This window comes from Coregonus lavaretus (genome assembly GCF_964263955.1).
Source record: "Coregonus lavaretus genome assembly, contig: HAP1_SCAFFOLD_3837, whole genome shotgun sequence".
Lineage (NCBI taxonomy): Eukaryota > Metazoa > Chordata > Actinopteri > Salmoniformes > Salmonidae > Coregonus > Coregonus lavaretus.
In genome coordinates, this window is record NW_028160348.1 from 1 (window position 1) to 17,500 (window position 17,500).

General features: G+C 43.5%; 1 protein-coding gene and 1 pseudogene across 2 annotated transcripts in view; one reads left to right on the forward strand and one right to left on the reverse strand.

The window, feature by feature from the left end:
• Window positions 1-111: 111 nt before the first annotated feature.
• Window positions 112-2,812, forward strand: LOC311121905 (voltage-dependent calcium channel gamma-6 subunit-like; the record flags this gene model as incomplete). Its single annotated transcript, XM_084196341.1, has 3 exons — window positions 112-186; window positions 526-663; window positions 873-2,812. Coding segments are annotated over 3 exons (437 nt in total), but the record flags the coding sequence as incomplete, so codon positions are not given.
• Window positions 2,813-9,803: 6,991 nt separating this feature from the next.
• The window catches only part of LOC311121908 (voltage-dependent calcium channel gamma-4 subunit-like), a 13,209-nt pseudogene continuing 5,512 nt past the window's right edge, over window positions 9,804-17,500 (reverse strand). The window contains exons 3-5 of the transcript in view: window positions 13,763-13,846; window positions 12,716-12,856; window positions 9,804-10,633 (exon numbers count right to left, since the gene is read on the reverse strand). The product of the transcript in view is annotated as a voltage-dependent calcium channel gamma-4 subunit-like (transcript). The remainder of the gene's footprint in view (window positions 10,634-12,715; window positions 12,857-13,762; window positions 13,847-17,500) is intronic.

A 17,500-nucleotide genomic window follows, 5' to 3' on the forward strand; every position in this document is an offset into this window, starting at 1 on the left:
GACCAGTAATATACTGTGTGTGTGTGTGTGCGTGTGTGCGTGTGTGCGTGTGTGTGTGTGCGTGTGTGTTTGTGTGTGTGTGTGATGTTCCCTCTCTGTTTCTCTCCTCAGAATCCAACTGCACTTACTTCAGATTCTTCACCAATGGCGACAACGCAGTCATATTTAAGAAGACGACCCACAAGAGTAAGTCAGCATCTTAAGTCTCGCCTCCTCTTCCTCCTCCTCTTCCTCCTCCTCCTCCTCTCTCTTCCTCTCTCTCTTCCTCTCCCTCTCCCCCTCTCTCTCTTTCTCACGGTGCTGTATTTATCCCCTGTGACGTTTTCTCACTCTCAGATGCACAATACTCACTGAGGTGTAACTCTGCCCTCCCTCCCTCCCTCATTCTCCCCTGTCTACCTCTCCAACACAACTCTTCACTCTTTCTCTAACCACTTCTCCCTCTATTTACTTACTCTCCATCCCTCTCTCCTCCTCCTCTCATTCTGCCCCCCCCCCTCTCTCCCCCTCCCCTCTCTCTCCCAGACCTGAACATAGCGGCTGCTATCCTAGCAATGATAGCGCTGTCTATGATGGTGATGGGTGCTATCTGTATCACCATGTCCCTCAGTAAAGGAGTGCCCTTCTTCCTAAAGCCCGCCTCCTTCTGCTTCATCCTATCAGGTAAGGGGAAATAGACTACAAAGAGAGCAGACACTATTCTGGGAGTAGACTTAGACTTAGACCCTCAACAGTCTCTCTCTGTCTCTCTCTCTCTCTCTCTCTCTCTCTCTCTCTCTCTCTCTCTCTCTCTCTCACCCCTCACACCTCTCCCTCCCACCTTCCTACTCCCTCTCCCCCCTTCTCCCTCCCTCCCTCCCGCCCTCCCACAGGTCTACTGGTCCTGCTGTCTATACTGGTGTTTCACCAGTCAGTGCTGGCCCTGTTGTCATCTGACCACTCCATACCGCTCCACCACGAGCTCTCCTGGTCTGTGGCCTGTGTGGGCTTCGCTGGGGCCATCCTCATCGTGGGGGGGATCCTTTTCCTGATCCTTTCCCTCCCATACAGCCCCTGGGAGAAATGTCTGCCTCAACGCAACAACAGCGCCACCTAGCACATGGGAGGCCCAAAAGCGCATTACTGGGATTTTAAAAAAAGTTTTATATCAGGATCGCAATCAAACTCCAGTCCTCGAAGGATGCACTGTCTGCTGGTTTTAATTGTCAGGTATAAATCAGACACTGATTAGAACAACTACAACCAGTAGACACTGATGCCATCTAGGAGTTGAGTTGTAGACCCCTTTTTATTTTGCCAGTTGTTGATGACAAACTAGATGGACTGACTGACTGACAGACTGACAGACTGACTGAAAGACTGACTAACTTGTAGGTCTACACGGTGTTTACTTAATGCAATAACAATTATACTCACTAACTGTGCCCATAACTCTACAAGCCTGCCTAAAAGCCTGCGACCTTACCAGAAAACACTACGTAGACCAGAACCTTCCCACTTTTTGGCATCGTGACCAACCTAAAGCTTTTAGAAGTTTCTGGTGACCTACCAAAGAACATGCAGTATTAACCAAGCCCTTGTGATCCTCTGTTTCTAAGCAGAACCCAGTCTTTACCAGGGGGGTAATGCTGGGTTAAACAAAACCAAAGCATGGATTGCTGTCTTAACTTGTCCATTGACTGCTAAGAGGGTAAGGAAACTAATATGTCATTTTGTTACTGAACTAGCCCTTTAAACACAACCATTGTCAACAACACTGTAGTTGTAGATAAAGACCCAGCAGTGGGGTGCAGCATCCTGTCTGTACTATGTACAATGTTCTAACCATTACTTATTGATGGTGTCACCTAGCCAATTAAATCACACCGGGAGTGTGGTGGCATCTATCTGGGGGGCTATGGGTTGGGTAAAGTTCACAGGGCACCATGGTACCATGGTAACATGTAGGTCACTACCGTTGCTAAGGGAGGAGCTACTTTATTGTTTCCAGGAAGTGGCATAGCCATCCCTGCTACATGAAACGCCTTGCAAGATGTCATTATTAATCTATTATGAATTATTATGAGGCCTTACATTTAATACCTAGAAATAATATATTATCTAAGCAATTTACTAAATATTTATTATCTGCACATTGTCCACATGAATGAATGCTGTTTTTACGTAAGAATGATTGCATATGTGAATGAATTAATGTATGTACGGAAGATACAGATGTATATTTGACAGCGTATTGTATAGACTCACTTTACAAGCACAGCTCTGTATATAAAATATATGTGTTTATATTTTATTTATACCTGCACACTGTAACCTTTTGTTCGAACTTAGGAGGTATTTAGTTTTTAGCCTATCCAAACCCTTTTTTCATCATGTGTTTTATTTGTCATAATAAAGCCCACCTTGTCTTTCTCTACCTACATGTTAGTTTAGGGAAATGCACATTGTGCCTTAATGGTCATATAATCATAAATATGTCTCACTGGGTTTGCTTCTGAAATAAATAGATTTGACATAAGAAACACTCTCCTACTTTGTCTTTCTCTTTGTCTCGTCTACGAGTCCTTTTCTCCCTTCTAACTTAACCTCTACGGGATCGGGGTCCTGTAGACGGGACTGTTGAGCTAACGTGCGCTAATGTGATTAGCATGACTGTTGTAAGTAACAGCAAACCTTCCAGGACATAGACATGTCTTATATGGGCAGAAAGCTTAAATTCTTGTTAATCTAACCGCACTGTCCAATTTACAGAAGCTATTACAGTGAAAAAATACCCTGCTATTGTTTGAGGAGAGTGCACAACAACAAAAAACGTATCACAGCAACTGGTTTGATACATTCACCTCTGAAGGTAAATAATGTATTTACATTCAGTAATCTTGCTCTGATTTGTCATCCTAAGGGTCCCAGAGATAGAATGTAGCATAGTTTTGTTTGATAAAATCCATTTTTATATTCAAATGTAGGAACTGGGTTCTACAGTTTGAATCCACACCCACCCTGCCCGGCCATCTAGATGTATGAAAGTTAGTGTATAAGCTAATGATCCATCATGTATGACATTCCTGGGAGTGTGTAAACTTACATTTTGTATTACCATATCATTTTTGTATGTTCTCTATAGTTATGTACTTGAAAATGTATAAATTGACCAATTCTGCACATTTGGGCAGACTTTATACAAAATAGTCCAGTATTGCAATGCTTCACTGGATCAATCTGAAACGTTGCACACACACGTCTAAAATGCAATATTATATTGTGGCCTTTCTCTTGCATTTCAAAGATGATGAAAAAAATAAAAAAAATAAAACATGTTTTTTGGTTTGTATTCTCTTTTACCAGATCTAATGTGTAATATTCGCCTACATTAATTTCACATCAAGAATATGCATATCCTTGCTTCAGGTCCTGAGCTACAGGCAATTAGATTTGGGTATGTCATTTTAGGCGAAAATTGGAAAAAAAGGGTCTGATCCTCAAGAGGTTAAACGCAACCCATATATCAACCCCTTAGCAACAAACCTACCCCCAACCCCCAACTCTGCCACCCCCCCATCTCTCTCTCTCTCTCTCTCTCTCTCTCTCTCTCTCTCTAAAATTAGTACATTGCTCATCCCAGTTGCACTGCAGAGGTTGAGAAACCTTATCCATGAATGTAAACTATGTACCTCACCCCCACCCTACCCTCACCCTTACCCCCACGTGCACGTGCACCCCCACCTCTCCCAACCCTACTTTCTCTCCTGTCTCTAGCGGAGCACCTCTTCCCAAGCCCCCACCCCTGTTGCCCTCACCCCATTGGCCCAGAGGTGGTGTACTAGGTCAGAAGGGTCCTAGAACCTCCTTCCATGTCTGTTCCCTTCCTTCTAGACCCCCTATGCCCTAATTGTCCAAGGGGGGTACAGAGACCACTAACACACATACACTCTAGCCCTCCACTGCTCCCATTGAGCAGAAACTGAAACCAGTGCTGATACATGACACTGTGTTCAGAAAGTATATATAGCTGTTTAATGGTTCTGCACAGCCTCTTTGACGAGAGCAATAGAAGCACTGCTGGCTTGTACCAGGTGTAAGTGAACCTCAGACTGCAGACTGGGAAATAGGAGACTTGTAGTATCACCACCTCTTTTCCTGGTTAAATAAAGTTAAATAAATAAAGTATCAAGTATTATTAAGTATTATTACAAACTTCAATGCATTTCCATGTTTTTGTGTGTATGCATGTGTGTGTGTGTGTGTGTGTGTGTGTTATCATGCATTGGTTGGACATACATTGCATTTGGGAAAGTATTCAGAGTCCTTGACTTTTTCCACATTTTGTTACTTTACAACCTTATTCTAAAATTGATTAAATTGTTTCCCCCCGTATCAATCTACACAAAATACCCCATAATGACAAAGCAAAAACAGGTTTGTAGAAATTTTTGCAAATATATACAACGGAAATATCACATTTACAGAAACATTCAGACCCTTTACTCAGTACTTTGTTGAAGCACCTTTGACAGCAATTACAGCATTGAGTCTTCTTGGGTATGACGCTAAAAGCTTGGCACACCTGTATTTAAGGAGTTTCTCTCATTCCTCTCTGCAGATCCTCTCAAGCTCTGTCAGGTTGGATGGGGAGCGTTGCTGCACAGCGATTTTCAGGTCTCTCCAGAGATGTTAGATCGGGTTCAAGTCCGGGCTCTGGCTGGGCCACTCAAGGACATTCAGAGACTTGTCCCGAAGCCACTCCTGCATTGCCTTGGCTGTGTGCTTAGGGTTGCTGTCCTGTTGGAAGGTGAACCTTAGCCCCAGTCTGAGGTCCTTAGCGCTCTGGAGCAGGGTTTCATCAAGGATCTCTCCGTACTTTGCTCCATTCATCTTTGCCTCGATCCTGACTAGTCTCCCAGTCCCTGCCGCTGAAAAACATCCCCACAGCATGATGCTGCCACCACCATGCTTCACCGTATGGATGGTGCCAGGTTTCCTCCAGATGAGAAGCTTGGCATTCAGGCCAAATAGTTCAATCTTGGTTTCATCAGACTAGAGAATATTGTTTCTTTTGACAAACTCCAAGCGGGCTGTCATGTGCCTTTTGCTGAGGAGTGGCTTCCGTCTGGCCACTCCACCATAAAGGCCTGATTGGTGGAGTGCTGCAGAGATGGTTGTCCTTCTGGAAGGTTCTCCCATCTCCACAGAGGATCTCTAAAGCTCTGTAAGAGTGACCATCGGGTTCTTGGTCACCTCCCTGACCAAGGCCCTTCTCCTCCAATTGCTCAGTTTGGCCGGGCGGCAGCTCTAGGAAGAGTCTTGGTGGTTCCAAACTTCTTCCATTTAAGAATGATGGAGGCCACTGTGTTCTTAGGGACCTTCAATGCTGCAGACATTTTTTGGTACCCTTCCCCAGATCTGTGCCTTGACACAATCCTGTCTCGGAGCTCTACGGACAATTCCTTCGACCTCATGGTTTGGTTTTTGCTCTGACATGCACTGTCAACTGTGGGACCTTATATAGACAGGTTTTCTAAATATAGACTTATATAGACAGCCTTTCCAAATCATGTCCAATCAATTGAATTTACCACAGGTAGACTCCAATCAAGTTGTAGAAACATCTCAAGGATGATCAGTGGAAACAGGATGCACCTGAGCTCAATTTCGAGTCTCATAGCGAAGGGTCTGAGTACTCAAGGTATTTAAATAAGGTATTTCAGTTTTTATTTTTTATAAATTTGCAAAAATTTATAAAAAGCTGTTTTCGCTTTATGGTGTCATTATGGGGTATTGTGTGTAGATTGCTGAGGGAAATGTGTTATTTAATTCATTTTAGAATAAGGCTGTAATGTAACAAAATGTGGAAAAAGTCAAGGGGTCTGAATACTTTCCGAAGGCACTGTATACTGTAGAAATGCCTCTGTGGCCCTGCCGGTAGGGGGCAGTATAGAGCCCAATTCTCACAGCAGTGCCTCCCCATAGTGGACTGTCCCATCGTGGTCACATTCATTAACAGGATAGTGCACTCTATAGTGCAAATTATATTTAGTCAGATGTTTTCATACCTTCAACATACTGTAAGTGGTCTAAAGTTGTGTCAAGTCTCTCTCTCTCTCTCTCTCTCTCTCTCTTCTCTCTCTCTCTCTCTCTCTCTCTCTCTCTCTCTCTCTCTCTCGCTCTCTCTCTCTCTGTCATTCCCTCCATCCCTCTCTCTCTCTCTCCATCCCTTGATCATCTCATACTGTCATTCCTTTAAAGAAAAAAATACATTAGTCTGTAAATCAGTCTGTTATAGTTTTTTTTTTATAAACTTCGTGCAATACAGTGTTTGAGTTTATCACACATTTAGATAAACCATAATCATTTTGTCTATTATCTATTCTCAACTACATACTATACATATTGCCCACATAAATGCTATCTGTGTGCAGTTTTGTCACATTATTCTTTTTTTTCTCAAATGAAATAAAAAAGAAGAAACTAAAATGAAAAAGAATGTGGAAGCGTCAAGTGGTTTCATTTCCTTTCCCCAGTCTGTAATGTTGCGGGGTGTCCAATATTGTCCATCCCAGTGTTGCCATCACTCCAGACAATAAATGAGGTGCAGGAGAGTGTTTACACGTGTATACATTCTCATCAACATAAACAGAAGGGGTCAAAAGGTCAAAGTTCAAGGTTCAGGGGTCACTTGGGAAGCACAGTGAGAGTTTTTTCTTTGGGGGTGGGGTTTGGATGTTCGTCTTCATGGTGATTCTGTCATGGGTCATGTGACAGAGGAGGGTGAACACCGAAGACATGCCCAAAAAAGGGCAGGGCAGGGCGGGGCCAAGCTAGGGTGGGGCAGGGCAGGGTGGGGTGGGGAGAGGTAGCGCACCCCATGAGAACTGGGGGGTAGCCTGTACCCATACAGAGGATCAAAAACACATCACCCTCCCCTCCCCTTCCCAAAATACACACCCTGTTTTCATACCAGAGTTCCTAAAGAAAGTATCTATAGAGTTTGCAAATATAGGTATGCGTTAATTACAATGTACATGTTTCATTTCAAAAGTTTTCTCTATAGTGTATTTTATGTTTTTCATTGTCAATGTCATTTTAATGATGGCTGGATAGCATGTCTGTTGTGTCTGTTCTCGAGAATCATTTTGGGTCTCTCGCTCTAGAAAATAATGAATAACTGTTTTTCTTCTTCTCTCCAGGCAACAAGCCTCACCTGTTTCTCTGTACAAATATATCATTTTATCTTCTTCTCTCCTCAAGACAGAGGTTTCTGTTAATGCCCAGAAAACAAACATCTTCAACACGACTACAGCTACGACTACTGCTAACATTGATTAGAATGGAACTCCGACTAACATAGGCCCATAGAAAACAGACTCATAATAACACTGAAGTTGCTCAGTCGCCTCAGTCACTCACTTATTGTATCCTTCAGTTACAATATTGGAAGACAATGTACAGTATTCACACAACTTAACTGTGTGTTAATACCTAGGGGTAGAAAATATAAATAGACTTTAAAAATAAATTAACTGATCTCCACCAAAGAACAAGTTGTAATAATAATAATAATAATAATAATAATAAGACATGATATATTATTATTATTATTATTATATAATTATTATATCATATACAGTACCAGTCAAAAGTTTGGACACACCTACTCATTCAAGGGTTTTTCTTTATTTTTATTATTTTCTACATTGTAGAATAACAGTGAAGACATCAAAACTATGAAATAACACATATGGAATCATGTAGTAACCAAAAAAGTGTTAAACAAATGAAAATATATTTTATATTTGAGATTCTTCAAAGTAGCCACCCTTTGCCTTGATGACAGCTTTGCACACTCTTCGCATTCTCTCAACCAGCTTCATGAAGTAGTCACCTGGAATGCATTTCAATTAACAGGTGTGCCTTCTTAAAAGTTAATTTGTGGAATTTATTTCCTTCTTAATGCATTTGAGCCAATCAGTTGTGTTGTGACAAGGTAGGGGTGGTATACAGAAGATGGCCCTATTTGGTAAAAGACCAAGTCCATATTATTACAGCTCAAATAAGGAAAGAGAAACAACAGTCCATCATTACTTTTAGACATGAAGGTCAGTCAATACGGAACATTTCAAGTGCTTTGAACGTTTCTTCAAGCACAGTCGCAAAAACCATCAAGCGCTATGATGAAACTGGTTCTCATGAGGACCGCCACAGGAAAGGAAGACCCAGAGTTAGCTCTGCTGCAGAGGATAAATTCATTAGAGTTAACTGCACCTCAGATTACAACCCAAATAAATGCTTCACAGAGTTCAAGTAACAGACACATCTCAACATCAACTGTTCAGAGGAGACTGTGTGAATCAGGACTTCATGGTTGAATTGCTGCAAAGAAACCACTACTAAAGGACACCAATAAGAAGAAGACACTTGCTTGGGCCAAGAAACACAAGCAATGGACATTAGACCAATGGAAATCTGTCCTTTGGTCTGATGAGTCCAAATTAGAGATTTTTGGTTCCAAACGCTGTGTCTTTGTGAGACGCAGAGTAGGTGAACGGATGATCTCCGCATGTGTGGTTCCCACCATGAAGCATGCAGGAGGAGGTGTGATGGTGTGGGGGTGCTTTGCTGGTGACACTGTCTGTGATTTAGAATTCAAGGCACAGCATTCTGCAGCGATATGCCATCTCATCTGGTTTGTGCTTAGTGGGACTATCATTTGTTTTTCAACAGGACAATGACCCTAAACACACCTCCAGGCTGTGTAAGGGCTATTTGACCAAGAAGGAAAATGATGGAGTGCTGCATCAGTTGACCTGGCCTCCACAATCACCCAACCTCAACCCAATTGAGATGGTTTGGGATGAGTTGGACCGCAGAGTGATGGAAAAGCAGCCAACAAGTGCTCAGCATATGTGGGAACTCCTTCAAGACTGTTGGAAAAGCATTCCTCATGAAGCTGGTTGAAAGAATGCCAAGAGTGTGCAAAGCTGTCATCAAGGCAAAGGGTGGCTACTTTGAAGAATCACAAATATAAAATATATTTTGATTTGTTTAACACCTTTTTGGTTACTACATGATTCCATATGTGTTATTTCATAGTTTTGATGTCTTCACTATTATTATATAATGTAGAAAATAGCAAAAATAAAGAAAAACTCTTGATGAGTAGGAGTGTCCAAACTTTTGACTGGTACTGTAAATCATAATACGCACTCTCATCTTCTCATACGTTGTATACACTCATGCTTGACACCAATGACACAGTTACACAGCCCACTGATCATACCAGCGTGTCTGTGTTTAGAAACTCACAGTAAGCATCGTCAGGATCTAAAATCAGAGTGAAAATCATACAAATCATATCATCATTCTAAAACGATAGCATTGCAAACAGAGCTAGCTCGTAATAACGCTAATAATAATCACAACAACAATTTATGTCAAATATTATCTCGTTAAATCAGCGTTAGTATTGCACTAAAGAAAGTGGATTGTTTTAAATAGTAGCCCAAGGTTAATCGCGTTGGATCATTAACAAAATAAATCATTTCTAGTGCGTTAAAATAGTAAAATAGCTTTGTTGTGAAAGTTCATTATTGTTGTAATTATCACGTTCGGTTATTACTTGTTTTCTTTTGTTTCTCAGTGAGATTTTGTAGACTACTTCTAACAGTGAAAATGATGGGAGAGATCTAGCACTCCCTCATTTTCTCTCTCTCTTCTCTCCATTCCTTTATCCCAATCCCCTTCTCTATATATCTCTCCCTCTCTTCCTTCCCTGTGTACCCTCCCTCTCTCCCTCTCTCCCCTCCTCTCTACACGGGTGTTGTCTTCCTGTTGAGTGTATTGGAGTTGCTCTCTCTATCTCCCTTCAGCCTGTCCAGCGTTCCCATCCCTCGTTCTCTCTCCACCGTGGACGAGGAGAAGGGTGGGGGCCCCGAGCCCACTGAGTTGCCCATGGGCGCGTTGGAGTTGGAGGAATTCTGGGACAGTGAGGGGTTGTGGGATTTCAGAGAGGGTAGCGTGCCGCTCATCATCACTCCCCCTCCCCCTCCACCCCCTCCTCCCCCTCCTCCCCCATCCTTGGGGAAGCAGTTGTGGAGCTGGTAGAGGGTGGCGCGGTCCACGGTGCCGTACATGGGGGGCAGGCCAGCCAGCTTGGGGTCGCGGGACAGCGTGTAGAGGGAGATGTCGCCCCCCGCCAGGGTGGTGTGGGAGCGAGAATGAGGGTTGGGCAGCGTGGACACAGACATGGGCCCCTGGGAGAGCATGGCCGAGGGGGGCAGACCAAAGTTCTTCCCCCCACCTCCCCCCACCGGCGAGGGGTCTCGGGAGCGTGAGGGGTCGGTGGAGCGGGATGAAGAGCGGGAGCGACGGCGGAAGCGGTAGCTGGGTAGGCGGAGCATGGCGTGCGTGGTCCCCTTGAAGATGTCAGTGCGCGATCGGCAGCGAAGCTCCTTGTTCTTTTCTATGTAGATGTTGACGGCCAGAACGCCCACCATCTCAGCCATGATGAAGGACAGGCCTCCGAAGTAGAAGGACCAGCCGTAACTGTACTGCCACTTCTTGTCCTCGTCCTTCTTAGGGGAGATGTCTCCCAGCGCTGCAGAGATGTACACGATCACACCGATGATGTTGCTCAGACCTGGGGGAGACAGAGGATAGATGAGGATACACAAACATGCACTCACACACATGAGGATATATACACACACACACGCACACAAACACAGGTGAGGATACACACACACACACACACACACACACTCTCTCTCTGTCATGTTACCCAGAGCAGGAGAGCAGGAGGAAAGACATCACTTTAACAGAACAGAACAGAACACAGAACAGAACATAAACGTATGTACAGTGAGGGAAAAAAGTATTTGATCCCCTGCTGATTTTGTACGTTTGCCCACTGACAAAGACATGATCAGTCTATAATTTTAATGGTATGTTTATTTGAACAGTGAGAGACAGAATAACAACAAACAAATCCAGAGAAACGCATGTCAAAAATGTTATAAATTGATTTGCATTTTAATGAGGGAAATAAGTATTTGACCCCCTCTCAATCAGAAAGATTTCTGGCTCCCAGGTGTCTTTTATACAGGTAACGAGCTGAGATTAGGAGCACACTCTTAAAGGGAGTGCTCCTAATCTCAGTGTGTTACCTGTATAAAAGACACCTGTCCACAGAAGGAATCAATCAGATTCCAAACTCTCCACCATGGCCAAGACCAAAGAGCTCTCCAAGGACCTACACAAGGCTGGAATGGGCTACAAGACCATTGCCAAGCAGCTTGGTGAGAAGGTGACAACAGTTGGTTCGATTATTCGCAAATGGAAGAAACACAAAAGACCTGTCAATCTCCCTCGGCCTGGGGCTCCATGCAAGATCTCACCTCGTGGAGTTGCAATGATCATGAGAATGGTGAGGAATCAGCCCAGAACTACACGGGAGGATCTTGTCAATGATCTCAAGGCAGCTGGGACCATAGTCACCAAGAAAACAATAGGTAACACACTACGCCGTGAAGGACTGAAATCCTGCAGCGCCCGCAAGGTCCTCCTGCTCAAGAAAGCACATATACAGGCCCGTCTGAAGTTTGCCAATGAACATCTGAATGATTCAGAGGAGAACTGGGTGAAAGTGTTGTGGTCAGATGAGACCAAAATGGAGCTCTTTGGCATCAACTCAACTTGCCGTGTTTGGAGGAGGAATGCTGCCTATGACCCCAAGAACACCATCCCCACCGTCAAACATGGAGGTGGAAACATTATGCTTTGGGGGTGTTTTTCTGCTAAGGGGAGAGGACAACTTCACCGCATCAAAGGGATGATGGACGGGGCCATGTACCGTCAAATCTTGGGTGAGAACCTCCTTCCCTCAGCCAGGGCATTGAAAATGGGTCGTGGATGGGTATTCCAGCATGACAATTACCCAAAACACACGGCCAAGGCAACAAAGGAGTGGCTCAAGAAGAAGCACATTAAGGTCCTAGAGTGGCCTAGCCAGTCTCCAGACCTTAATCCCATAGAAAATCTGTGGAGGGAGCTAAAGGTTCGAGTTGCCAAACGTCAGTCTCGAAACCTTAATGACTTGGAGAAGATCTGCAAAGAGGAGTGGGACAAAATCCCTCCTGAGATGTGTGCAAACCTAGTGGCCAACTACAAGAAACGTCTGACCTCTGTGATTCCCAACAAGTGTTTTGCCACCAAGTACTAAGTCATGTTTTGCAGAGGGGTCAAATACTTATTTCCTTCATTAAAATGCAAATCAATTTATAACATTTTTGACATGCGTTTTTCTGGATTTTGTTGTTGTTATTCTGTCTCTCACTGTTCAAATAAACCTACCATTAAAATTATAGACTGATCATGTCTTTGTCAGTGGGCAAACGTACAAAATCAGCAGGGGATCAAACACTTTCTTCCCTCACTGTATAGATACTAAGAGACTAACACAGGCACACAGACACACATAAATAATCACAGACAGACACATAGACAGACAGACAGACAGACATACATACAGACACACACAGACATACAGACACACAGACACACACACAAGACACACAGACAGACATACAGACAGACACACTGACAGACACACACACAGACACACAGCCAGACACAGAGATATACAGACAGACACACAGACAGACACACAGACAGACACAGAGACAGACACAGAGACAGGTCTGACAGGAGTTAGTTAGTGTACCTGCAGCCACAAAGAGAATGCCTGCTCCCAGGACGATGTTCCTCTTGTGCTTATAGAAACGACTGAGACCGATACACACCCCTCCCATCAACAGCAGGATAGCACTGAGGATAGGGAAGATGTTGGAAGCCCTGACCATACCTACAGAGAGGGACAGGGGAGAGTGACAGGACAGTGACGGGGAAAGCGAGGGGAAGTGAGAGAGAACACGTGAGAGAGAAGAAGAGAGAAGAAGAGAGAGAGAAGAAGAGAGAGAGAAGAAGAGAGAGAGAAGAAGTGGGAGATAAAGGGAGGGGAAAGAGAAAAGGTAAAAGTTGCAGATAGAATCAGAGAGGGAGAGGATAAGAAATAAACAGCTGTATTCTGGTTTGAGCAAATGAATTACCATGTGGCCAAGCTAGTGAGTGTCTAATTGCATCAGCTCTTTCCCAAGAGCCATCAACTCTGATACCCCCCAGGACAGACACACACACACACGCCCCCATCTAGGACATAGGCCAGAAGACAGAAATGCCAAAGTAAATGCCAGCCAAATGCCGAGGCTACATGGTAAACAGTACACAGTCTTCTCCTGCTGCATTGTGGGGCAGGCACACGTAGTGTGGCACGGAACACCCACACAGGCGTGGCCCGGGGGAACACCCATGAACTAGGGCAGCACATTATCCCTCGACTTCATACAAACACTAACATGTTTAATTCAAACACAGCTTATTTTGCTCCAGTCTTCAGGAATGAGATCTAACTACTCTATGTGGTCTGAGGCTTCTGTAAAAAGTGGTTTACAGTTGTGGATGAGTTACGGCTGTGTATTAGTTATGGGGAGCTCCCATCCTGGGGGTGGCAATAGTGTGTGCTGGGTTTTGTTCCAGCCCTACCCAACACACCTTTTAATTTTAGTCCCCAATTACATGAATCAGGTATATTAGAGCTGAATCAGGTATATTAGAGTTGAATCAGGTATATTAGAGCTGAATCAGGTATATTAGAGCTGGGCTGGAACAAAAGCCTGCACCTCCACCTCAGGTCCATCAGGTGTTGACTTACGTAGAACATACTCAGGCCCATCATGGTCAAAGTCAGCATCCTCAGGGAAGTGGTTGATCTGAGAACACACTCCCCTCTTCACCCCTGAGAGAGAGAGAGAGAGGGGGGGGGGGTTAGAACAGAATACACACACACACTATCTCACACACACACGCACGCTAGCACGCACACACACACACACACTTTAACTTTCTACATCATCACATGCATCAATTCAACTCCACAGAGATTCATCAGAAAAAGAAACAGCAGTTTATTTTAGCATATAAAAAGAGAGCAAGAGAGAAAGAGGGAGAGAAAAAATGCATGAGAGAGAGAAACTGCAGACTGGTTGTGCCTCAGGTTCTGTCCTGTCATTGTTCACCCTTCCCAGGTAGGTCTGAGGACAGAACAGTACGCATCCCCAACACAAAACATCCCCACTCTCTGCTCTTAGGAACTGATTCTAGATCAGATGTCCTTGCCCCAGCCCTCACCATAACCATTAGGAAAACAAAACAACCAAAACTGGTCCTGGGTCTGTGGTTAAGGTCATGCAGTATCTCATTAGTATCACACTCACATACACTACCGGTCAAAAGTAATAATAATAAGACATTATATTATTATTATTATTATTATTATTATTATTATTATTATTATTATTATTATTATATTATAATAATAATTAAATCATATACAGTACCAGTCAAAAGTTTGGACACACCTACACATTCAATGGTGTTTCTTTATTTTTACTATTTTCTACAATGTAGAATAATAGTGAAGACATCAACACTATGAAATAACACATATGGAATGATGTAGTAACCAAAAAAGTGTTAAACAAATCAAAATATATTTTATATTTGAGAATCTTCAAATAACCGCCCTTTGCCTTGATGACAGCTTTGCACATTCTTGGCATTCTCTCAACCAGCTTCATGAGGTAGTCACCTGGAATTAAGGTTAATTTGTGGAATTTATTTCCTTCTTAATGCGTTTGAGCCAATCAGTTGTGTTGTGACAAGGTAGGTGTGGTATACAGAAGATAGCCCTATTTGGTAAAAGACCAAGTCCATATTATGGCAAGAACAGCTCAAATAAGCAAAGAGAAACGACAGTCTATCATTACTTTTAAGACATGAAGTTCAGTCAATACGGAACATTTCAAGAACTTTGAAAGTGAAGTGCAGTCACAAAAACCATCAAGCGCTATGATGAAACTGGCTCTCATGTGGACCGCCACAGGAATGGAAGACCCAGAGTTACCTCTGCTGCAGAGGATAAGTTCATTAGAGTTACCAGTCTCAGAAATTGCAGCCCAAATAAATGCTTCACAGAGTTCAAGTAACAGAAACATCTCAACATTAACTGTTCAGAGGAGACTGTGAGAATCAGGCCTTCATGGTCAAATTGCTGCAAGGAAACCACTACTAAAGGACACCAATAAGAAGAAGAGTCTTGCTTGAGCCAAGAAACACGAGCAATGGACATTAGACCGGAGGAAATTTGTCCTTTGGTCTTGAGTCCAAATTTGAGATTTTTGGTTCCAACCGCCTTGTCTTTGTGAGACGCGGTGTGGGTGAACGGATGATCTCTGCATGTGTATTTCCCACTGTAAAGCATGAAGGAGGAGATGTTATGGTGTGAGGTTGCTTTGCTGGTGACACTGTCTGTGATTTATTTAGAATTCACACCTAACCAGCATGGCTACCACAGCATTCTGCAGCGATACGCCATCCCATCTGGTTTGGGCTTAGTGGGACTATAGTTTGTTTTTCAACAGGACAATGACCCAACACACCTCCAGGCGGTGTAAGGGCTATTTTACCAAGAAGGAGAGTGATGGAGTGCTGCATCAGATGACCTGGCCTCCACAATCCCCCGACCTCAACCAAATGGAGATGGTTTGGGATGAGTCGGACCGCAGAGGGAAGGAAAGGCAGCCAACAAGTGCTCAGCATATGTGGGAACTCCTTCAAGACTGTTGGAAAAGCATTCCAGGTGAAGCTGGTTGAGAGAATGCCAAGAGTGTGCAAAGCTTTCATCAATGCAAAGGGTGGCTATTTGAAGAATCTCAAATATAAAATATATTGTTTAACACTTTATTGGTTATTACATGATTCCATATGTGTTATTTCATAGTTTTGATATCTTCACTATTATTCTACAATGTAGAAAATAGTAAAAATAAAGAAAAACCCTTGAATGAGTAGGTGTTCTATAACTTTTGACTGGTAGTGTACATACATTATTTCTCATCAGGTGTTGGATAGAAAAATACTAATTGAATGTAGATAGGGTAATATAATATATGTATGTATAGTTCTAATAAGAAAGGTTTTATTTAGAGTGAACCACAGATACCAATATTCACTTTAAAATATTCACTTTTTGGGAGCACTTCACTGTGGTCCTTTCTGAATAAGAGCATGCAGTAACTGAATGAACCCACTAACTCACACCCACACACACCCCAACACAGAGAGCCATCCATACAGGCAGACAGGCAGACAGATAGATACCCGCTGGGGTCTTGTGGCTCTATTGCAGACAGACAGATGGACGGACGGATGCACGGTGATGACAGCACACGACTGGTGCTGGCTGATGGATGGATTGTGAGAGAGTTGGAGTGATGGAATGATGAGACACAGATGGAGGAGGGAGAGACGGACAGATGTGGGGTGAGCTTGTCTCTTTCTCATAGTTCTTTTATTTCCATGGTTGTCGTCTGTAAAGAGATGGGGGCACAGAGGGGAAGGGTGTCAGCTAAACCCCCTGATAGACACCATTTTGGCTCTAAACCAGGAAGTAGTTCCCCATTGGCACAGATCTAGGATCAGTTAACCCTTTCTCCCAATCTTAACCATAACCATTAGGTGTGAGAACCAGTGTCTAGGGGGCAATTACTGTACAGCTGTACTTGCTACTCCTCAAACAGCTGGCTAGAGCCAAAATGACCTGAGTTTCACTCACTTCCATTCACTTACCTGGAAACTCTGTATGAAATGTACTGGAGGGTGAAACTAACCTACATGGGCAAGAGAATCTGCCTCTAAGTACTGCCCCAAGGATCAGTGCTCTCTATTTGAACCATCATCACAACAACATCAAATCTAAAGCATCAACACTCATACCACTGCTGTTGATGGGTGGCTTGTCTGATGCCACTCACATAAAACTCTTGCCCTCCATTGGTTTCAGTTGAATATTTTAGTGTTTGCAGCCCACAATGTGATGTTAGGGACCTTTGACTAAAAGCTAAGGGAGAGACTGTACTGACCTACTAGTATTTTGCCTATTTAAAAAAAGGTAAAAATATAAATAAATAAAATATCAGGAATCCTCTCAACCTGCCGAATCAGAGAATACTCCATCCACTCACTTTTTCAGCCCCTAACACAGCAATGTGTGCCACCCACCCGCAGGCTTAAATCTTTTAGAGCCAATATGTCCTCTGTTTCCACTGCACCTACACTTCACTGCATCACTGCATGGCTTCTGAGCACCCATCTTCGCTCAATACTCTATGGACATCAAGGATACTTGACCTCTAAGCCATACCAAAGAACTGAAGGCACCGCTGCAGCGCAGAGAGAAAGAGAGAGAGAGAGAGAGAGAGAGAGAGAGAGAGAGAGAGAGAGAGAGAGAGAGAGAGAGAGAGAGAGATAGAGAGAGAGAGAGAGAGAGAGAGAGAGAGAGAGAGAGAGAGAGAGAGAGAGAGAGAGAGAGAGAGAGAGAGAGAGAGAAGAG